This window comes from Macaca mulatta, chromosome X (assembly GCF_049350105.2).
Source record: "Macaca mulatta isolate MMU2019108-1 chromosome X, T2T-MMU8v2.0, whole genome shotgun sequence".
Lineage (NCBI taxonomy): Eukaryota > Metazoa > Chordata > Mammalia > Primates > Cercopithecidae > Macaca > Macaca mulatta.
In genome coordinates, this window is record NC_133426.1 from 21583213 (window position 1) to 21607903 (window position 24691).

The window sequence follows — 24691 nt, forward strand, 5'->3', positions numbered from 1 at the left end:
GATGTCTTCAAAGCACTTTTCCAGGCTCTGTTAGTGGCTGACTTCCCCCAAGGTTTCACCAATAATAGGCACTGGTCAGTGATCATAAGGTAGGAAAGGGGAATAGCAGTAGTTCTTCCCCTCTCTTTTTTGCTCTTTTCCTTCTGGCTCTAAGCTCTCAGCAATAGCACTTCCTCCAACTATTCAGCCCCAGTAGCCCAACCGTTGAGGAGATGGTGGTCCCTCCTCTTCCCTTCTAGATTCTGATAATGCAACATACTCTCTTTGATTCCTTGAGCCCTAGAGATGTGATAGCTACTTTCTGTGTTTTCTAATCTCTGGGCTACCTCACCTTTGTTCCTCTTTCAACCTTTTGACATATGTGTAGCTAATTTCCTTACAAAATCCTCTATATAAAAATTTTATATAAAATACAAAAATATTTTAAAATACCTAGCATGGTTTCTTTTTCCTGCCTGGACTGTGACTCAAATACCAACAATTCCAATCAGGAAGAATAAAAAGAAATCCACAACTAGACACATCGAAGTCAAATTTAGAATATTAGAAAGAGGACAGACTGCCTAAAAGAAGTGACTGGTGGATTGATGATGGACTTCTTAACAGTAACAGTGGAAGCCAGAAAATAAGTACCATTCTCAAAGTGCTGATTAAAAACAACTGTCAGCCTAGAAGTACATACTCTATGAAACTATCATCTCCAAATAAGAGGGAAATCAAGATATTTTTCAGACAAAACCCAAGTGTTTTCCACAAACTGAGACTCTCCAAAGCAATTACTGAAAACTATACTTATGGAAAAAGACAAATTGTCCCAAAAGAAAGGCCTGAAATGTTACCAGGCAATGGTGAGCAAAAAAATAAAATAAAATAACAAATAAAAAAGTAAGCATCCAGTTATCTAAAGAAATACTGCCTCTAATAAACAACAAAAATATCTTTTTATGTGCTTAAATAACATCAACAGAGAACCAAAATACCAGGAAAAAAATGACATGCAAGTCGGGAGTGGGGTAATGATCATTAAAGCTTTCAAAGGTCCTGATACTATTCAAGAGAATGCTAAGTGTATTGACCAATTTTAGACCATGCTGAGTTAAATAATAGAGATCACCAAAGTTTAGTGAATCTCTATTATTTCACTCAGCATGGTCTAAAAGACCTGGCCTTGGGATCTGGGGTTTAGTTTCCCCCTCAGCCTTGCCTTTAGAAATCCAATTAGCCAGATGCCTACTTCAACATCATCTCTGGCATCCCTGAAAAGTTGCACAACCAGTTATCATATGATTGAGTAGGTACTATCATATTTAATTAGTGAAACAATGTCTGTAATATGAATAAGGTATGCCACTTGGATGAATTGAAAATACTTTAATATTTACTTTTGAATATACATAAGCATTCTAAAAATAACTTGGAGTGAAATTTTTCTTTATGAGCTTTCTATGTTTATATCCATCACTTGAATTAAAAAATGTTATTCATTGGTTCAGTATACTCAGTACTGAAGAGTAAAATGCTGCAATAATTATGATTTTTAATACTATTGACATAGAAAACCAATTATTAACAACCTGCATTGCTCAGCTTTTGCTACATTATGCTGCAGCAAAAAACCCTAAAATAAACAACTATATTTAATTTTGTGTTTCTTAATTCCACTTAGGCCATAAGTCTAACAAGAAAAAATATTATTAGGAAATTCTTCACATCTTGCAAGGGTAAACTTAAAGCAGAATTTTAGCTTTGCCACCTTAAAATTTCACAAGTAGGGAAAACTCAAAAATCCTGCTCAAAGAATCTCAAAATCCTGGAGGCCAGGCGCAGTGGCTCATGCCTGTAATCCCAGAACTTTGGAAGGCTGAGGCAGGCGGATCACTTGAGGTCAGGAATTCCAAACCAGCCTGGCCAACATGGTGGAACCCCATGTCTGCAAAAATATAAAAGTTAGCCAGGCTTGGTGGCGCATGCCTGTAATCCCAGCCACTCTGGAGGCTGAGGCACGAGAGTCGCTTGAACCCAGAAGGCAGAGGTTGCAGTGAGCCGAGATCACGCCACTGCACTCCAGTCTGGGTGACAGAGCGAGACCCCATTTCAAATAAATAAATAAATAAATAAATAAAAACATCCTTGATAAACCATTTTCAATTTAGATATGATAAATGTAAAATACAAAAAGAGTCAAATAAAGTGTTAGAGCAAAATGAGGTATCAAAACACACTTTATTCTCACTTATCAAACTTAAAAATAATAAATTTTTTAAAAAGGCTTTGAGAATTCCTTATAGTTATGTCTAGGGAAGCTAAAAGTTAAAGAAAAAGCTTATTGATCTTATTACTATAGAACCAGGAGTTGGCAAATTTTTTGTTAAGGGCCAGAGACTAAATATCTTAGGCTTTGCAGGTCATAAGGTCTTTATCACAACTACCCAACTCTGTTGTAATATAAAGGTGCCGTAGATAATATGCAACAAATTAGCACGGCTGTGTTCCAATAAAACTTTACTTACAAAACAGGCTCAGCCAGGAGCTGTGGCTCATGCCTGTAATCTCAACACTTTGAGAGGCTGAGGCGGGAGAATCACTGTGAGACTAGCCTGGGCAACATAATGAGACCCCGTCTCTACAAAAATATATATTATTTAATTAGCCAGGCATAGTGGTGAAGCGGGAAAAGTTCCCTTGTTCCCCTCGCAGGGCATGCGACCGGGGAGTGGCTCACTTCTTCAGTGCCCCACTGCTCAAACCTCTAGGGGAGCTTACAGTCGGGCAGGTTGTGGGGCTCCAACCCCACGGCAGCGTCTAGTGGTGAATGTTTACAGCTTCTGAGGCCCCAGTGGGTGTGTGTTACCGTGTCCTCTTTTAGTTGTGTTGTCTGTAGGCGGCTTGCGTTTATCAGCTCAATTAGACCCTCTGCCTTATCGCAAGGACAAAGGGCTTTCTGTATCCTGGGGTTCTTGCCTGAATATACGGGAAAAATCAGATCACACGTGGGCTTGGAGAATGCATGCAAGGTTTTATTGAATGGTGGAAGTAGTTCTCAGCAGATGGATGGGGAGCCGGAAGGGGAATGGTAAGGTGGTTTTCCCCTGGAGTCAGGCTGCTCAGCAGACCCGACTCTCCTCCGATCACCCTGGCCAAACTGCACGTCCTTCCGCTGGTCAATGGCCTGCCGGCGTCTGCCAGTGCCTGTTGGTGTGCTCTTCAACAGATGTGTTCCTCTTGACATCCAGCCGCTTGTGTGCCTGCCCGCTAGGGTCTCGGGGGTTTTTATAGGCACAGGATGGGGTGTGGCGGGCCAGGGTGGTCTAGGGAAAGACAACATTTGGGCACAAAAACAGAAATGCCTGTCCTCACCTAGATCGGTGGGCACAGGCCCAAGGTTGGAACCCTAGCCAGGGACCACGCCCTTCTCTACCCAGCACTTCTCTGCCCCCCTCCCATATCAGTGGCATGCACCTGTGGTCCCAGCTACTAGGGAGGTTGAAGTGGGAGGGCTGCTTGAGCCCAGGAGTTTAAGGCTGCAGTGGGCCGTTGCCGTGCCACTGTACTCCAACCTGGGCGACAGAGCAAGACCCTATCTCAAAAATAAAAAATTTTAAAAAGGACAGATTTGGCCTTTAGGCAGTAGTTTGACAGTCCCTACTCTAGACTGTGAACTATTTTCAGTAGGTGAAGATGAAAGATTTTTGAGATTTGCTGAAGCTATGAATCCTACTTGAGGTCCTTCTAGAAAATTTATTATCAAAAAACGTTTTCTTGAATTGTATTCTGTTGTGTACAGAATGGCTATGATAATATTAAATGGACTACTCTATCTTGGACATCGAGACATTTGGATATGCTGAGACAACTACAAGTCATATTTAAGTTTAATAGCATGGTAGATTAATGATGAATTCAACTCTACTTCTACTTGATTGTTGGGAGATCATTGAGGTCTCATACAGCTATTAATATAATACATTCTGATTGAAGAACTATTTATAGGATAGAAATCAGTAAAGAAGAGTGTCATTCAGTTGTTATCAACAAATAACCAACATAGTGAAGGACCAGATAGTAAATATCTTAGGCTGATTTAGGAACCACAAGCATACAATGTTTTGTTCACATACCCTTCAGTACTGCAATCAGAAAGCAATTATAACTGTCTATAAGCAGAAAGTTAGTAGGCCACTTCATCATACCTCAGTCAAGACAAAATATATGATGTCCAGAGATTTTGGAATGGCCGTGTCATATATTTAACAAGATATTTAAAGAAGATGGAATAGCAGCTACTACATGTTTAAAAGCCATGTTGAATGAAATAAAAACAATATACTTTTTAGATGAAAATTTATTTTAACTTATTAAAAATGCTTGCAGAGAAAGTAGTTTGCTTACTGGAACCTGAAGAGAAAGTAAATAACCAAGCCAATGCTTTCAGAGTGCAAATATTTCTCATATGATAGCTGCTGAAAAAATTCCCTTATCTACTCCAGGAAGATGCTTATACTGGTGTGTATGATATGAAACTGAAATGCAGATGGAAAGCCTGAGAAGACTGGTTTCTTGAAAGCCAATTATATTGCTCCATTGCTATATTGGTAGACTCAAGGTTTAAGGACACATTTTTTCAAGTGACTGTGTAAAAGCACCATGTGCAGACAAAAACAAAAATACAGAAAGTGAGAACAATACTTTCTGAAAAGATTCAGAAAATAGATTCTCCATTTGGCACTCAAAGCTTCCATTTGTAGAACTACTCCAATCAAACTGCACCATCACTGGCAATCACAAGACTAAGATTTTAATGGAGATGAATTTTTACCCTACTCAGTTCCTATTAAACAGAAAGGAAAGCTTAATAATTTTGTGGCAACATCAACACTAGCAGTATCCCATAATGGCAGAGCTAACCAAACATCTGCTACTCTACCCTCTTTAGGTGAAAGTGAACATCTATTTATGTGGTACATAACACTGGCATTAAGGTTAGGCACAGTGGCTCACACCTGTAAATCCCAGTACTTTGGGAGGCCAAGGTGGGAGGATTGCTTGAGTCCAGGAGTTTGAGACCATCCTGAGCAACAAACGAGGCCCTTATCTCGACAAAAACATTTTAAAAAAATTAGTTGGCTGGGCGCGGTGGCTCAAGCCTGTAATCCCAGCACTTTTGGAGGCCGAGACGGGCGGATCATGAGGTCAGGAGATCGAGACCATCCTGGCTAACCCGGTGAAACCCTGTCTCTACTAAAAAATACAAAAAACTAGCCAGGGGAGGTGGCAGGCGCCTGTAGTCCCAGCTACTCGGGAAGCTGAGGCAGGAGAATGGCGTAAACCCGGGGGCGGAGTTTGCAGTGAGCTGAGATCTGGCCACTGCACTCCAGCCTGGGCGACAGAATGAGACTCCGTCTCAAAAAAAAAAAGCCAGACATGGTGGCACGCACCTGTGGTCCCAGCTACTTCAGAAGCTGAGTTGGGAGGATCACTTGCCCAGAAGGTTAAGGCTGAAGTGAGTTGTGATAGCGCCACTGCACTCCAGCCTGGGTAAAAAAAACAAGACCCTGTCTCAAGAAAGAGAGAGAGAGAGAGAAAATAAATCTTGGGACCCCAAAATCACAAAGCCAAAGGGAAAAGTCAAGCTGGGAAATGCATCAGGCAAACCTGCCTCCCATTTTAGTCCTAAATAAGATAGCTACATAGATGTTTTTTTAAAAGCTACATATGTCCCTCACAACAGGCCAACAAGGAATTTCCCTGAAACAGTTCTGTTGAATTTTACCCCGGTAATATAAATTGATAGCTTATCTTCACAGGTACAGGACAAAAAAGACAGAACTCAAAGTCATTCTGCTACTCACCTAAGACAAATGTTTATCTGATTGCTTCCTTTGTTTTTTTGTGTTTTGTTTTAAGATGGAGTTTTGCTCTTTTGCCCAGGCTGGAGTCAAGTGGCACGATCTCGGCTCACTGCAGCCTCCGCCTCCCATCCCACCCCTACGCTGGGTTCAAGTGATTCTCCTGCTTCAGCCTCCTGAGTAGCTGGGATTATAGGCGCCTGCCACCATGCCCGGCTAGTTTTTGTATTTTTAGTAGAGATGGGGTTTTGCCATGTTGGCCAGCCCGGTCTCAAACTCATGACTTCAGGTGATCCACCTGCCTCGGCCTCTCAAACTGCTAGGATTACAGCTGTGAGCCACCCCACCTGGCTGGATTGCTTCCTTTGTTTATGTAAAAATGCAAAAGTCACTGAATCAGACTAAGGCATAAGTGACTATTTCTCTACCCCCTGCAACGTGTAAATCGTGTATTCAGCAAAAGGCTGATCAAAGACCCCAGAGAATGCAACCTTTGGTCTCTTACCTACCTATGACGCCTAGGCAGGCGTCGTCAGGACCTCCTGAGGCTGTGTCACAGGTGTGTCCTTAACCTTGACAAAACAAACTTTCTAAGTTAATTGAGACCTGTCTCAGATACTTTTAGGTTCACAACTGTTTACTTCCAGGCATGTTCTTCTCTACTTTCAGGTATACAGGGGATTACACTTTCCCTGCCCTTTTTAGTTAGGCACAGCTATTTGACTAGTTTTGATAATGAAACATGAATAGAAGTAACATGTGAATATCTGAGCTATAGCATTTCACTGCCAGTGGTAGACTCCCTAGTTCACTTCTTTCCCTGCCTTGGTGAACCCTAAGCGTCATCTTGTGATGTGGACATGATAAAATGGTGGAGTTTCCATCAGCCTGCCACCCTCCTACCTGCATATCCTGCCAACTAGCACACACAAAAAATAAATCTTTGTTGTTTTAAGCCTTTGGATTTTAGGGTTGGTTTCGAAAGCATAAGCTAGGTTATCCTGACTGCTGCAAGTTAATGTCATAAATGTAGACTATAATGATCCCAGAAGCAAACTATCTGCTCACATTGATGAGAAATACATAATTCTGAATGCCATGTCAAACTTTAAAAATTTAAATAGCAATACTTGATAATTGAAAAATAAAAATTGTATATATTTATCATGTACAACATGTTATTTTGAAATATGTATACATTGTGTAATGACTGAATAGTAATATTTTCAAGAAAACTAATATAAACATTTAATTTTTAAATGTTATATTTCATGTATTTTTTATCACTGAAGTTTATTATATAATGGTGATATTCTGCTTCAGCCAAATATTGACTTTTAACATGCAGCTGCTTTGCATTCAGTCAATATATATATTCCGTGCCCCTCTAAAAATAATATATATACAAATGATATAAATTCAATCTTGGTTATGTGTCCTTTATTTAAAATACATAGGTCACAGAAACCTGAAACAATTTGTAAATTAAATCACAAATTTATTCTACGGAAAAATACCTTGATCTTCTAGAATTCAGGCATTTTTTGCTGCCCCTTGCATCCTCTATCTTGTCTCGTCTGCTGCCACCAGCTGGCTTCCACTACTGCTAAATTTCAGCAACCAGCAGGATTCAATTCAGTGCTTTGTTTTGACTGCTGAGTCCCTGATGAAAACACCAAGTCAGTTGAATAACTAAATTTTTAGGCTGGAAACAGAAAAGCACAACCAATTCATTTCCTATGTACTTTGGGCTATCAGATAGCCACATGGTAGCTGGTACTTGTCCCAGTAAGTGGTCCAGACAAGGCTGCAGGCTAACAAAAGAGAAGACATTTCAGTTCTTAAGTTAATATTCTGCTCTCAGGGAAGAATATTGTTAAAAACTATAGAGTCATTGTATAAGAACAGACAAAGGTCAGATCAAACACAATAGTGTATCAATAGTCTCAGTATATGGCCAGGCATGATGGCTCACACCTGTAATCCCAGCACTTTGGGAGGCAGAGGCCGGCAGATCACCTGAGGTCAAGAGGTTGAGACCAGCCTGGCCAACATGGTGAAATCTCGTCTCTACTAAAAATACAAAAATTAGCTGGGAGTACTGGTGGGCGCCCGTAATCCCAGCTACTCAGGAGGCTGAGGCAGGAGAATTGCTTGAGCCCAGGAGACGGAGGTTGCAGTGAGCCAAGATCGTACCACTGCACTCCAGCCTGGATGACAAGAGCGAGACTACGTCTCAAAAAAGAAAAAAAAAAGTCTCAGTATAGTATTAAGCTTTTAATAACTTCAGTAGTATAAATTCTATGAATTTATACATCATTTGAAAGTAAAATTATTTAACTGTATTAACTATAAAATTATTTAACTGCCTATTTGGTTTGTGAATTTTTGAACAGTAAATGTGTTTTACTTTTTTGTTGCAGTCAATGTTTGCCATCTCCTGCTAAAGGGACTGAAAAATTTAAAAATGTTCAAAATTCACAAAATAAAATAAGCATTTAAGAAATTTAAATAAACCTTCAAGTGACTTTTTGCAAGTTTGTAGCATTAATACTTCAGAAATTATTAAAGCTTAAAACAGCACTAAGTCTTTTGGGATACTTGTATTTGGAAAACTGTGCAGTAACAGGGTGGTTGAATACAAACTTTTATAATTTACACCCAGCTATGTCCAAAGAAAACTGAAATCATTTATAACAACACATATACACGCAAATAGGCAAAGATATGTAAAACAGTCATAAGCTGTCTTGAAGCTGGAGAAACATGTTCCTAAGTGAGTAAAACTTTAGGAAAAGCAGAGAGAATGAGGCAAATTAGTAGCAATATTTTTAATATAGGTTTCTGGTATTATTCTATATTTTCACTTGGAAGGGTGTTGAGGATACATTTTTATTTGGGATACTTGTTCTTGAGATAGTATTATGTTCTCAATATTTTGGTATTAGCATTAGTATAGCTAATGATGCTTTTCCAGAAAAACTGAAACAAATAACTTTTAAAGATGCACATTAATAGAATGTTAAAAAAATAATAATAAATAGTTTTCTTTCCTCTTAGAGATTATCTAGTTCAGTGGTTCTCAACCTTGGCTGTACAGTGCAATGACTTGAGGGGTTTAAAAAGTATAAATGCTTGGGTCCCACTGAGCATCTGATTTAATTGGTCGAGGATACAGAACTGGCATCGGGAATTTTAAAAGACCTTGGTGATCCTAAAGTGCAGGTAAGGTTGAGAACCTCTGCTCTAGTTCAATATATAATCAGGTATACATCAACATTAAAATGTGTAGGTGTTCAGAGTTCTGATTTTTAACCATAGTACCATCTCAAATATTATAATGGAAAAGTTTGAAAAAAGAGCCTAATTTAATCATCATGGATAAATTTCAAAAAGCATGTTGAACGAAACAAGCCAGACACAAAGATTACTTATTGCATTCTATTTACATAAAGTTAAAAATAATCAGAACAGGGGGAGGGGCTATTGACTAGGAAGGGACGCAAGAAGGAAATTCCTCAGAGGGAAATTTTCTCTATTTTGATTAGGGTACACGGATATATATATATATATATATATATATATATATCTCAAAAATCACAGAAATGGACAATTGAGCTCTGTATGTATGATTTCATTATATGTAAATTTACAATTCAGTAAAAAGGATAATCTGCATAATTAAATCTGCATATGTATGACAGGGTCGGGTAGGGAGAGACGATTACTTTAGACGACCCCAAATCCTCATAGGTTAAAAGAAACAGCAAACTCCTGATCAGAACTGGCGAAAATGGAGAGTAGACAGCAGGGAGGGCCAAAGCCTAAGAAATCGCTACAAGACTAGACGCCGAGTTCGAACTACTGCCAGGACGGCGGCGCCCGAGCGCCCACAAAAATAAGCCCCCGCGCCATTTCCGGTACTAGCAAATCCTCCTGTATGTCCCCACTGGAAGAGTCCGGTGGGAAACTGTGCCACCGCAGGGAAGGAGCCGGCGGTAGCTTGGTTCCTGAGCGGATGCTGGGGCTGTAAGGCGCGCGCGGTCAGCTGTTTGCGGTGCAGGGAGGAGGACGCCGGGGCTCGCCTTCCCTCCTCTGCCGCCGCCGCCGCCATGATTCCGGTGTCGTTGGTGGTGGTGGTGGTGGGTGGCTGGACTGTCGTCTACCTGACCGACTTGGTGCTGAAGGTGAGGGCCTTGGGCCTAAGGTCCAAGCCCGCGGTGCCCATGGCCGGAGCGCAAGGCCTTCTTTTCTCTTCCCCTGCCTCGCGCCTCCCGGGCTGGACGGTGCCCACGTGCGACAGTCCGCGTGGTGGATCGGCCCGGTGGAGTAAATAAAGCATTGCCGGCCGCGGGAGGGGTGTGGCGGCCTGCGCGGCTGCCACCGTCGCAGTGCGGGACAGTGCAGGCCCTTCAGCCTTCGGGTCTTGCCTGGGAGGCGCCAGTGGTGGGATCGGGAGGGCCGGGGCCCTGCCAGACCCAGCCGCTGCAGTGCAGCAGGGAGGAAAAGAAAACGTCTGCTTAGTAAAGACAGTGCTTTCCCTTACTGTTTTTAAGGTCAAGACGCTCTAGAGACTCAGATATTGGAATGAATCTAAATCAAGTCGTGATTTAGATCAGTAGTCTCAAATTTTTAAATGCATATGATCGTCTGCTGTTGCGGTCAAAATGCAGATTCCGATTCAGCAGGTCTGCGGCAAGGCCTAAAATTCTGCATTTCTAACCACTTCCCAAGTGCTGCTGATACTGCCAGATCACAGAGTGTACTTCAGAGTAGCACACTCAAATAGCAAGGATTTACATAACCAGTTTCTGACTACTTGAATTCTGACTTGCACCCTGCACCCCACTTCTTCACACTAACCAGATACCTGGGTGCACGGTCCATTTTCCAGTTATTTGAGAAGGGTAGCAGAAAATCAGGAAGAGTTGTCTGACCACATGCTTCAGGCAAGCTTTTGAAATTGAGCATTGGGGGGGTAGGGGATGCGGGAGAGTAATTGTGTATGTGGAATAAGATCATATAAATTCTCAAATGTTTAATACAAATTCCAGTTATGAATAGCAAAACCTTCATGTTATGAATACCATTTAAAATAGAAAACCATAGTATTGCGTGTTTTAGCTTTAACAATAAAATGAAATGAGACTTTTCCTTCTTTCTATCATTTAAACTCGTAAAGTGCAGGAGGTTATATAGTGTAGTCCTTAGATCCAGGGCTGGGCTTCTAGCCAATGTGACCTTGGGAAAATTGCTATCTGTGCCTTGGTTTCTCATCTTTAAATAGAGATAATAGTAAGGATCTCCTAAGATTATAGAGAGAATTACATTAGTGTATCCACATAAAGTCTCGCTCCTCAACTTGAGGTTCAAGGACCAGTAGCATTTGCATCATTTGGGAGCTTGTTAGAAATGCAGAATCCCAGGCCTCACCCCGACCTAGGGAATCAGAATCTGCATCTTAGCAAGATCCCAGGTGGCTCCTCTGTACCTGTTTGTGTTTGAAAAGCACTGATGTGGCCAGTCACAGTGGCTCACACCTGTAATCCCAGCACTTTGAAGGAGGCTGAGGTGGGAGGATTACCTGAGTCCAGGAGTTCGAGACCAGCCTGGGCAATATAGTGAGACTTTATCTCTACAAAAAATGTAAAAGCTAGCCAACCATGGTGGTGCATGCCTGTAGTCCCAGCTACTCTGGAGGCTGAGGTAGGAGGATTGCTTGAGTCTGAGAGTCAGGGGTTACAGTGAACAAAGATCAAGCCACTACACTTTGGCCTGGGTGACAGAGCAAGACCCTGTCTCAAAAAAAAAGAAAAAGCACTGATTTAAAGTACTTGGCATAGTGGTTAACATGTCATAAGCAATACGGGCCACAGTGATTTTGTTGTTTGAAAAAGCCACATGAGCCAGGTATGGTGGTGCAGCCTGTAGTCTCAGCTACTTGGGAAGAAGAGGCGGGAGGATAGCTTGAGGCCAGGAGTTACAGGCCAGCCTGAGTAACATAGTAAGACACACACACAAAGCCACATGATTTCTTCATGTTGCATATGTGGAAAAAAAAATCTAAAATAAAAAGAACTTTTACAGCCCCTAGTCACGAGTGAGGTGACCAAGATGTCACTGGTTTCAGTGACAACCCCTAGCTCCTTAAGAGTGCACCATCCTCTGAGCAAAAGACCTAACAACCACTCAGAATATCTGCCTGGGAAATGGAGAGACCTCAACTTTTAGGAGCCTGCACCTTTAGTTTCTCTGCTTCCAGCTTGGTCTGCTGATCCATCCTCGGTTTTTCTAGGATTTCTGCATAGACATCTGTTGGAGAAGTGTGTCACTCCTTTTCCAAGTCTTGGAAAACAAGCAGACTTAAAATTTAACTACCGGAAGACTGGGAGCAGATAACATTACAGATCCAAAGCAAACAGCTACCTATATTTAGACTATGATCATTTTTTAAGACTATGATAGGGCTAAGATTTCCTTCTTGGACAGATAAGTTTCTCACATGGGTGGGCATCAATATGACAATACTTACTGTACTTACTGTAACTGAGTCAGGTATAAAACACAGCCTTATGTCATCCAAAATCCTATATTAGTCAAGGACTTCAAACTTCCCTAAAGGTAAAACTCTTGTTGGGGCTGTGTATAAGCAGCTATTCCCACAACCCCAGAGAATTTAAGGGACATTACTAAGCCCAAGATGGTTTTAGATAAGTTTTTTACTTTTTACATGATCAAAGTTGGCCTAACTTCTTAGGGATGTTGCTCAGAAGAAGAAAGCAAGCCCTGATTGCAACTGTCCCTTCTCTTGGATTGGTTGGGTTTTTTTTTTTTTAATTATAACACAAGGCTTCTAGACCAGTGCTGTCCAATATGGCAGATATTAGCTACATGTGGTTATTGAGCCTTTGATCAGAGCTAGTCCAAACTGAGATGTGCTGTAGGTATAAAGTTGATGTTGAAATTCAACGAATTAGTACCCCCCAAAAAGTAAAGTATCTCAACAATAGTATATGTTGATTACATGTTGAAATATCTTGGATTTTGGGGTAAAAGTATATGAAAATTAATATTTAAAATTTGGCTGTTAGAAAATTTAAAGTTATATATGTGGCTTACATTTGTGGCTCACATTATATTTCTATTGGACAACACTGTTCTAAGCAGGGGTCAGCAAACTTTTTGTAAAGGGCTTGGTAGTAAGTATTTTAGGCTTTTTGGGTCACACAGGGTCTCTGTCGCATATTTTTGGTTTTTATTGTATTTTTATAATCCCTTAAAAATGAAAACTATTCTTAGCTCACAAGTTGTGTGAAAACAGTCTGTAGTTTGGATTTGGCCTGCTGCCCATAGTTTACCAGACCCTAATCTCAGTAGACCAGTTAGGTCTGTGACCTTTAATATTCTGAAGAATAAACATAAAGCTTCAAGATTATAAACATTTGGGCAGTCAGCATCTTGATTTCCTCTAGAAAATACTTTGTGTTATTTTCTTACACATTATAAATTGTTCTTCAAAATTGAGTGATTAAGAACTTTTCTTTCTCTCTTAGTCATCTGTCTATTTTAAACATTCTTATGAAGACTGGCTGGAAAACAACGGATTGAGCATCTCCCCTTTCCACATAAGATGGCAAACTGCTATTTTCAATCGTGCCTTTTACAGTTGGGGACGGCGGAAAGCAAGGATGCTTTATCAATGGTATTCTTCATCTTCTTTTGTTTGGTTTAAGTTAATCATTAAGTGATCACTACAGACAGCTTGTTAAATTAACTATTTCCATCACTTTGCAGTTTTCTGAGTTTTAAAATATTGACAATATTAAAACTTTCTGGTTTTATATAACCTTACGGGATCGTATCATTGGGGCTTGCATACATTAAAAATCGAGGCATTTATGGCAATTTATGATTAGGGGCTTTATAATGATCTCTGGGACACCCAAGATACTGGCAGGTTCTGTAGATGAGTGAATGTGAGGGTCAGGGGTGGCATGGTCTAAATTTCTTTTTGTTAAAAATTTAGCCCCAAATGGATTAGAGCTAAGTGTAAACAATCAGATCATCAGAGTTAGCAGAAAATGCAATAGCAGATCAAAGCATACAAAGTAGAAAAAAGGATATAATAAAGATAAGAACAGAAATCAGTGAAACAGAAAATACACAATAGAGAAAATCAGCAAAGCCAAAAGTTGGTTCTTTGAAAATATTAATTGGGCCAGGTGCAGTGGCTCACACTTGTAATCCCAGCACTTTGGAAGGCCAAGGCAGGTGGATTGCTTGAGGCCAGGAGTTCAAGACCAGCCTGGCCAACATGGTGAAACCCTGTCTCTACTAAAAATACAAAAATTGCTGGGCATGGTGGCATACGTCTGTGGTCCCAGCTACTCGGGAGGCCAAGGCACAAGAATTACTTGAACTCAGGAGGCAGAGGTTGGCAGAGAGCCAAGATCACACCACTGCACTACAGCCTGTGTGACAGAGCAAGACCCTGTCTTAAATAAATAAATAAATAGAAAATATTAATTGATAAATCCCTACCATGACTGATGAAGAAAAAAGAAACATAAGTAATTAAAAATGAGAATTGAGGCCAGGCACAGTATTCCATGCTTCAGCCCAGGAGTTCGAGACCAGCCTGGGTAACATGGTGAAACCCCATCTCTACAAAAAATATAAAACTTAGCCAGGCGTGGTGGCTTGGGTCTGTAGTCCCAGCTACTTGGGAGGCTACATGGTGAAACTCCATCTCTACAAAAAATATAAAACTTAGCCAGGCGTGGTGGCTTGGGTCTGTAGTCCCAGCTACTTGGGAGCTAGTTGGGAAGATCACCTGAGCCCTGGGAGGTCAAGGCTGCAATGAGCTGTGACCATGCCACTGCACTCTAGCCTGGGTGACAGAGTGAGACCCTGTCTCAAAATGAAAAATCGGAATTGAAAAGGGGACATTACTACAGATTCTATAGACATTAAGAACATAGTAAGACTGCCGGGCGTGGTGGCTCACGCCTGTAATCCCAGCACTTTGGGGGGCCGAGGCGGGCGGATCACGAGGTCAGGAGATCAAGACCATCCTGGCTAACACGGTGAAACCCCATCTCTACTAAAAATACAAAAAATGAGCCGGGTGTGGTGGCGGGCACCTGTAGTCCCAGCTACTCAGGAGGCTGGGGCAGGAGAATGGCATGAACCCAGGAGGCGGAGCTTGCAGTGAGCCGAGATCACGCCACTGCACTCCAGCCTGGGTGACAAAGCAAGACACCGTCTCAAAAAAAAAAAAAAAAGGAACATAGTAAGACTATTAAGAAAATTCTATGCCTATAAATTTGACGGTTTTAATGAAGTAAACAAGTTCCTTGAAAAACACAACTTATCAAAGTTAGAAAACATGGCAGATTATCTCCACTATAGAAGGGTAGCTTCTAATTATTAAAACAATAGAAAAAAGAAACTATTATTAAATTGTGCCATGTTAATATTTAAGCTCATTTTATCACAAAGTAAAGCTGAAATACAATGCAGACAATAGAAGAGGTAGATGAAAAAGGATGGATGTCTATAACGTCAAAAGGGCTTTCATAACGATATAAGGACAAGATCAAAACAACGTTATGTAAATGAGCAAGTGCATGAGAGGAAACAAACTTTTTCATTGGGAATGATATTCAGATTCTTTAGTTATCAGAGAATTATAAATTATAAAACTGCTTAAACTAAGCTCATGCTTCAGTCAAATATTTGAAGTTCATGTAGGAAAAAGAGGCAGAGTTATTGAAATTTTTTAGCCATTATTTTAAAGCTATGAAATGTGGCTGGTCAGTGAGTTTGCTAGTCCATGAATTGAGAGAAATTGTAAATTAACATGATTTTTTTCCTTTTGACAGGTTCAATTTTGGAATGGTGTTTGGTGTAATTGCCATGTTTAGCTCATTTTTTCTCCTTGGAAAAACGCTGATGCAGACTTTGGCACAAATGATGGCTGACTCTCCCTCTTCTTATTCTTCCTCCTCTTCCTCTTCCTCCTCTTCTTCCTCTTCCTCTTCTTCATCATCTTCCTCTTCCTCCTCCTCGCTTCACAATGAACAGGTGTTACAAGTTGTGGTAAGTATCGTCTTTTTGCTTTAAATAACTATCGAAATAGAGATGCAAGATACCACTTCTGACCTAGTGTAACTCCTATCCATAATATAAATATGGAAATAAATTAAAAGTCTAATAATTTTCAAATTACCTTCTTACACAAAAAAATTAATAAGAATACAGCAAGGAATTGTTGAAATATTTGGTAGTAGCTTAGTATTAATGGTAATAGAGAACAAATGAACCATCGTTAAGACTGTCAGCAATTACACAGATATGTGACTGAATGTCTTTTTAAGATGTTAAATGATTGTTACTTTCAAAGAATAAGCATGCTGATTTAAGATCTCTATAATGTATAAGTAAATTGCATTCCAATTCTATGCAAAGTGTTTCCTTTTCCTTTTCATGGCCTTCAGAGCCTAACCAATAATATCCGTTTAATTAAAGATATAAGACCTTTCTGAGTCGTCACTGTGATTTCTTAATATGAAGAATAATGTGCTGAGTTGTACTCCTTTAAAACTCATTTGTAGACCTATACCTTATCATTTTATGTCTCCAAAGTTTGGAAGGGGGCTTTACATTGGCTCACTTTTATTTCACATTTTTACATTTATAGTTCCCATTTCCATGAGTCATGGATGTTGTTTTTAATCGTGTTCTTATTAATGGAGTAGACTAAGGATTAGTAACAGATTGGTTTTTTTTTTTTTTTTTTCTTGTCTCTTTGTGGCCTCTACTAGGCTGGGTCACTGGGAAGATTTAGAAGTCATTTGTAGAAAACAATAATCTCTCCTATGGCCATAGCTCGCTCTTAGAGATTAAAAAGATTTACCAGGTGAGGCCTCAGAATAAATTATTTATTTCTTCAGCAAACATTCCCTGCCTTACAGATAAGAAAATCGAGGCACAGACATGTTAAGTCACTTGCCTGTGGTCACAACTCATAACTAGTAGATCCATCATCACTGATCTTAGAGCCTATGGACATTATGCTCCATTATTATTATTATTATTATTATTTGAAACGGAGTTTTGCTCTTGTTGCCCAGGCTGGAGTGCAATGTGACACGATCTCAGCTCACCACAACCTCCGCCTCCCAGGTTCGAGCGATTCTCCTGCCTCAGCCTCCCGAGTAGCTGGGATTACAGACATGCGCCACCACGCCCAGCTAATGTTGTATTTTTAATAGAGACGGGGTTTCTCCATGTTGATCAGGCTGGTCTTGAACTCCCGACCTCAGGTGATCCACCTGCCTTCACCTTCCAAAGGGCTGGGATTACAGGCATGAGCCACTGCGCCCGGCCTATGCTCTACTTTTAAGAGAGGTAGATAATTCTTCAAGGAACTATAAATAATTTTACTTACAGTTTTATACCTCTAGGTATATGGTGGGAGGATAGGTGGGACTGGAGGCAAGAGAACAGGATAGTGCAGGAAATAAGGTGGGAGATACAGATAGGGTCTAGGTTATGAAGTTTATATTTTACCTGTAGGTAGCAAGTCTATACAAAATGGACCAAAGTCATTAGACTGAAGATGTGGAGATCATTTAAGAGCAGTAATTTATTTTAGAAGTGATAAAGATCTAAAATTAGTGGCAAGGAGAATGAAGGGGACAGATTGAAGTGACCTTTTGGAGTGGAATTCTCAGACCTTGGTGATGAATTAAATGTGAGACTGGAGGGAGAAGGAAAAGTTTAGGATGACTCAGGTTACATGATTGGTTATTGTTCACCAAGAAAAAGGATAAGAGAGAAATAAGCCAGTTGGAGAAAATATGATCATTGGCTTATCTGCCTGCTAGAATTAGAATGGCAAAATGTTGTTTAGGGAAGAAATTATTTCTTCTCTTTGCCACTCAGTTTATTCATAGTGCTCACAAAAATATCAGCTCTATTAGGAGAGCCGTGCTTTGGAACCATTAAGAAGTCAGCTGCCCTCTGGAGCCCACCATGCATATTAATGTATAAGTTTAAGAATGTTATGAATCCTGACTTTGACATGAGCTCTTGTCGCTTAGGTAACATACCTTCTGTTTACCCTATAATTCCCGACAGCCTTGTTCAGTATTAATTCTCCAAACCATGGCACTCTGTGTTGTTGAAAGTATTCTGTATTCAGTATTCCAGTACATCTAATACCCTGTGTGAATCATGGCAGAGACAGATGGGCAATCGTGTACTGCTGCCAACAAATAAGACCTACCATCTGTTGGTATTATCACACATTCAAATTCTTACTTTATCTCACTCACTAGTACATGCAGAAAATAATAAAGAGAAGGAAGAAATATCCTATTGGACCAAGCTTACTGATTTATTTGAAATGAAGGTAAGGTAACCAGGATATTTTGTGATATAGAGGGTATGTATGACAATCTTAAGTATGTAAATTTAGAGAGGGTCAGAGAAAAGTGTAACACTGGAAAGATGTCTGACAACTTGGGAATGTAGCAGGTATATAAAAAGGGACATAGAAGTTCTTGAAAAAAGTTGCTCAATAGGGTCCAAGTAAAGAGAATTTCAGATAATGAACATTATAAACATATCCATTTCCTTTGACTCTTTACCTCCATATCTGGGACTCTAGCTTAAGGAAACACTTTCAAATACAGAAAAAATAGTATTCATTAAGCTCTTTAGCCTAACATTATTTATTATTATGAAGAATTAAAAGCAACCAAAATATCTGAGGAATGATTAAATTATTGGATTGTCATTCAATTAGATATTATGCACACATTAAAAATGATTATAACTAGTTTCGGCCGGGCGCGGTGGCTCACGCCTGTAGTCCCAACACTTTGGGAGGTGGAGGTGGGTGGATCACCTGAGGTCAGGATTTCGAGACCAGCCTGGGAAACGTGGTGAAACTCCATCTCTACTAAAAATACAAAATTAGCCGGGTGTAGTGGCGTGTGCCTGTAGTCCCAGCTATTTGGGAGGCTGAGGCAGGAGAACTGCTTGAACCTGGGAGGTGGAGGTTGCAGTGAGCCAAGATCGCACCATTGCACTCCATCCTGGGCAACAAGAGCGAAATCCCATCACTTTGGGAGGCCAAGGTGGGCGGATCACAAGGTCAGGAGATCGAGACCATCCTGGCTAACACAGTAAAACCCCGCCTCTACTAAAAATACAAAAAAAAAATTAGCTGGGCGTGGTGGCGGGCGCCTGTAGTCCCAGCTACTCCGGAGGCTGAAGCAGGAGAATGGCGTGAACCCGGGAGGCGGAGCTTGCAGTGAGCTGAGATCGCGTCACTGCACTCCAGCCTGGGCTACAGAGCGAGACTCCGTCTCAAAAAATATATATAAATAAATAAAATAAAACAACAACAACAAAAATGATTATAACTAGTTTCATAACTGGAGAAAGGACACTTGGAATTAATGGAATTTAGAAAATGATTCAAGCAGCATTGTTTGAATCTTCAGTTACTAAAGGAGGCTTTTTAGATGAGATTTCTCTGTGTCCACAAAAATTCCAGTTGAATTAAAATTAAAACTTGAAACCATAAAAGACCTTGAAAGAAAAAAGCCAGGTTATCATTTTTATGAACACAGAATGAGGAAGACATAGAGCGAATACTAGAAACCATGAATATTTTTTATATAACAGTAACACCTTTATTTTTTATTTTTTAAATACTTTATTAGAGCAGTTTTAGATTCACAGCAAAATTAAGAAGGTGCAGAGGTTTCCCCCTTACAATGATGAACAGATGTGAATATGTCATCACCACCCATAGTTTACATTAGGGTTCACTCTTGGTGTGAACCATGAATACTAATAGATTACCTATATTTTACATATTGAAAACTAAAAACAAAGTAAAATTAAAAGGCAAACAAACTGTGGAATACATTTATGTCATGTATTACAAAGGACCAATGCTGATATTTGAAGTGATCTTACAGATCAGTAAGAAAAAGATGAATACTTTAGGAGAAAACAAGTCAGGTCATCAGTAGGCAGCTCACAGAAAGACCAAAAAAAAGTCAAAAGTACAGAGAAAGTTCAGCTTTACAAATGGTCAAAGAAATGTAAATCACATTGCAGATTTGAATAAAATGAGCTTGCCCAACGTTATGGAAGGGTCTGCTTTTAGAGTACAATTTGATGATATGTATCAAAATCTTTTAAATTTTGTGTAATAATAGCATTTACTACCCTCTCTGTGAGGCATAACATTAAACATTGGACAAAGATTAGCTCATCTAATCCTCAAAATTACACTTTTGTGCAAATGTGGTTATTTCCATTTTAATGATGAGAAAATAGAAATGTTGGAGGAATAATGCCAACTTTCCTGAGGTCATTTAGCTAGTTAACAGATAGAGACAGGACCTCAAACCCATAATATGTCTCAAGAGCCCAATCCCTTAGCAAGTATGCTCATCTAAGAATTTCTTCCTCCAAAATATTTAGGTGTGTGTGTCCGAATATCTTCATCACATTATTTATAAGAGCAGAAACTTTTAAAACAATTAAATGCCCAACAGTTTATTCCATAGAACACAGTGTAGCTATTAAAAATCATATTGAAATAGAAAAGACTCATGGGAAGATGTCTGTGATACTGTTAAATGAAGGGGCAAATTTCAAAACCAGATTTATAATAAAAGTATAGTTTTTAAATATATGTGTACAGGAAAAGACTAGAAGGACACACATCAGAATGATTCAGAATGGTTTTGTATGTGTATGTATGTTTGGGGAGCAGAATTTTAGGCTTCTGTTTAGCTTTGAATTTTGCAGTTTTCCTGCAAAATTATTAATATAATAATTATAAAAGAAAGCAGAAATTTCCTCCAGAATGATACCTTTAGGTTCCAACTCCTGGACTGTAAGAAATAGATTCTCAGTATGTAAATGGTATTCCTGAGCCTGGTGTGTCCCACTTAGCCTAATTTATTGTCTCTCTTTAACAGATGACATAACTTGGGAGTGATTACTTATGAGAATATATCTTTGCTATCTAAACAAAATTGCTGTGCAGCTCTTATCTTCCCTTGTGTATGCAATAATACATAACTGCACATTTTAGGAGCACATGATTGTAAGACAACTCCTGCTTCAAATGTTTGTAACATGTCTATATGTTCCAAATGCCTTAATTTCGACATTAAATTTCAATTTTAATGTATTTGTGTATCTTTCACACTATTTTTCTGACCAACATAGTAGACCAACTGATGAAATAGAAGGGTATGGTGCTCCCACACTGATCAGGATCCCTATTAGAACAGCTTTCATTACCAACTCACCTATAACTTGAGGATATTAAAATGAAAATCGCTGATTAATAATATGGGGTTCCTATATTAATCAACACAAGTACTTGGAACCTTGCAATAACATTTCAGAGGAAGGTCTAGGAATTTTAACAGCCATTCCCAAATCAGGCATCCAGCCTTTGAGGGTGGGTCAGCTGCTGCCTGCTTCACTGTCACCCTGCATTCCTTGGCACTTTGCTGGGCTCCCTCATTCTTTCCCATGGTGAAGACTCCAGGAAGCTAAAGTTTGAACTGTTTAACCTGGTGTTTCCCATTCTCTTTAGATTGGTTTTGTGCTTGTTCCAGAGAAACTGGCTAGTTCGAAAAATGAAATAGTGTTTTTGCTTTTTATTATGATAGAAATGGAGAAGTGAACCATTGTCATATTACTTTTAGTTTGCAGAACATTCAGCTTGAAGGTTTAATACAGAATGAACATCATGTATCTTAGTGCCCAAGTGGGACTCCCCTGCACCCCCACTGATAATTGCTGCCATATTGTGTCTATGAACAGGTTCCTGGTATAAATTTACCCGTCAATCAACTGACCTATTTCTTCGCGGCAGTTCTCATTAGTGGTGTTGTACATGAAATTGGACATGGGATAGCAGCTATTAGGTAATGATATTTACCTTTTTCTTCATACTACATGCAAAAAAAAGCTTTTCATTTAGGAGAATTTATTACTAAAATCTGCTACATTTGATACTTCACTATTTTTCTTTCTGTGGCTATTTCCTAGTGCATAGCCATCATTTGTTACTTTGAGGAAGCTTCTTTTTTTATAGAGAAGATTAATATGTTGATGAATATGCTCTGTTAACCACGGGCATATCTGTAATCAGGGTCTTTCTATCCTTTGCCTTTGCCAGCGTGGTTATCCTCATGATGCCTCAAAGATTTTTTTTACCAAATCCTGAAAGCCAATCTTTCTGTTCATCATTGAGTCAGAATGATAACCACTGTACTCAAAACCCACTCACCTTAGAACTTTATTTGACTTATCAGCTGAAATAATTTCCTGCTTCTGCTTATGTCCTCTGCTGGCTAGAGCAAGAAAACTGAAAGCACTGAGTTTAACAAATATCATAGTCTATCTGGAAACCCAAGTGGAAGATAAGATGAGACCTGGGACTAGCTTTGAGTATCACGCTCTGTTCTTGGTCTTGGCTTCCCAAATGTATCACTGTAACTATACCTAAGCATTTAGAATCCTATAACGCATACAAAATCATGATGGGGAGAGGGCCACGTCACAACTCCCCTGCTACCTCCATTGCTAATTACTGCCATGATTAGCAAGCATGCTAATAGGAATGTGTTTTATCCTTTTGGTGTGTGGACCAGAGAAAAGGTTAAAAACCTCTGTTTTGGAAGAGAAGGTGTAATCACTTCTTATTACTTTCCAGTTGTTTATGAACAAGAGTCTATTTATTGGCAATAAATCCTCATCTTGACAGAGCATATACTATTACACAGGTGTGCACAATAGTGGCTTAAAGTGGTGGCTGCTGGGTTTCTTTTTCTTTTTAAATCTCCTTCACCTCTGCTTCCATGTTTTTAGCTTTGCAGCCTTTAGGATTTTACCTACAGACACATAGTTAATAACAGCTTAACAGTTTACAGTATGTTTGTAAAAATAACTTGGGTAATTTTTTTTTTAAATCCCAACTGCCAAGAAAAAAAATGAACTGTACAGCTGTCTTATATATTTAGTATTAAGCAACAGCACAATATATTTAGGTGATACTTTTTTCTAGGGGGCCTGGTTGGTTTTATGAGACTTAAATATTAATTTTTGGAAAATGAAGTGATAAAAAAAATGGTTCTTTTTTTTTTTAATATGGAGAGCAAAACCTGCTAAAAAAACTGGTTCTCTTAAGGACAATCTGAGCATTATGCATGTTTAAACATACTTACTTAACGTTAGCTCGATAGGAATACACCTAGATAGATCTCTACCATTATTTATTATTGCTAAGACAAATACAAGTTATTAGGTAATTTACTTGAATTATATAGTCTCCTGTGTCCTTCTCTGATAATAGTTCAGAGTAAACCATAAAAATGTTTTTCATTTAGTTTCTCATAAAAGCCATTTCTGTATATATGTGACTAACTTCAATTATTTGCTCAACACATTGGTTTCTAAAAATTTTGAAGTGATGTCTATTTCAGTATGCCCTATGTTACAAAATTCAATTTCACAGATAACCAAATCTGTACATTATTATAAAATTAAGATTATATATAGTATAGATATAATTTTTTGGCTGTTCAGAGGGACTTTTTGTTTTTTAAGCAAGAATTCAAATTACAGGGAAAAGTTTTAAGATTATGTATACTATTAATTTGATAAATATAATAATATTAGTAAACTCCTTTTTCTTATGTGATTTCTTAGGGAACAAGTCCGATTTAATGGCTTTGGGATTTTTCTCTTCATTATTTATCCTGGAGCATTTGTTGATCTGTTCACCACTCATTTGCAACTTATATCACCAGTCCAGCAGCTAAGGATATTTTGTGCAGGTAACAGACTTAATTTTGTTTTAATATTCATCTGTGCTTTTAGTTTTGATTTTCTATGGTAAGTGGTTTTTGGAAAATATATCACAAATGACAATACGTTATCTTTTGGTTAATAACTTCAGTTTATAAGACCCCCTCAAAAGTAGAGGAGTAAAATAATTTACATTCCAGTTTCTTCCTTAAAATCAACTAAAAACAACATAAATTAATTTTTAAAAATTTAAAAACAGAAGAAAACTTTGTTTTGTCCACAACATGAACTCACAAACTATGAAGAATGTCAACTCAGCTGAAATAGAATGAAATTTGCATCAAATCAAGGGAGAACATGAAGAATTGACTAAGAGATAAATCAAAAGTATCCAGGAATGGAGAAGAAGGGTTATGAAAGGATGGGTAGTGAACTCTAGCACTGTCAGAGTTCAGTCAGAGAAACAGAATCCCTTAGAGATGGAACTGCAGTTCCAGCTGAGTGAAACTGACATAAGACAAATTCATCACAACCCTGCATCACTTTTAATGGAATAACTGAGGCTAAGCAAGTGTGGAATTAGAATTCTCAAACTAACAACAACAACAAAAAATTGAAGGTGGGAAAAACAAAAACAGAAAATGTAAATACTAATTTCCTCAACTTCATAGTGGAGAGGACATCTGCCTGAACTTGATAAATCAAGAAATAGAGGCTTGAGTATATCACTTAAGATTGTAAATGTAGGCCGAGCGCGGTGGCTCAAGCCTGTAATCCCAGCACTTTGGGAGGCCGAGACGGGCGGATCACGAGGTCAGGAGATCGAGACCATCCTGGCTAACACGGTGAAACCCCGTCTCTACTAAAAAATACAAAAAACTAGCCGGGCGAGGTGGCAGGCGCCTGTAGTCCCAGCTACTCGGGAGGCTGAGGCAGGAGAATGGCGTGAACCCGGGAGGCAGAGCTTGCAGTGAGCTGAGATC

The 24691-nt window shown here is 39.2% G+C and overlaps 1 protein-coding gene across 3 annotated transcripts in view; it reads left to right on the plus strand.

The window, feature by feature from the left end:
- The first annotated feature begins 9835 nt into the window (after positions 1–9835).
- The window catches only part of MBTPS2 (membrane bound transcription factor peptidase, site 2), a 58544-nt gene continuing 43688 nt past the window's right edge, over positions 9836–24691 (plus strand). For all 3 annotated transcript variants that reach the window (XM_077988388.1, XM_077988389.1, XM_015127080.3), the window contains exons 1-5: positions 9836–10033; positions 13400–13548; positions 15731–15947; positions 21720–21823; positions 23610–23737. In XM_077988388.1, coding sequence (XP_077844514.1) covers positions 9959–10033; positions 13400–13548; positions 15731–15947; positions 21720–21823; positions 23610–23737 — 673 coding nt within the window. In that variant the 5' untranslated portion in view covers positions 9836–9958. The remainder of the gene's footprint in view (positions 10034–13399; positions 13549–15730; positions 15948–21719; positions 21824–23609; positions 23738–24691) is intronic.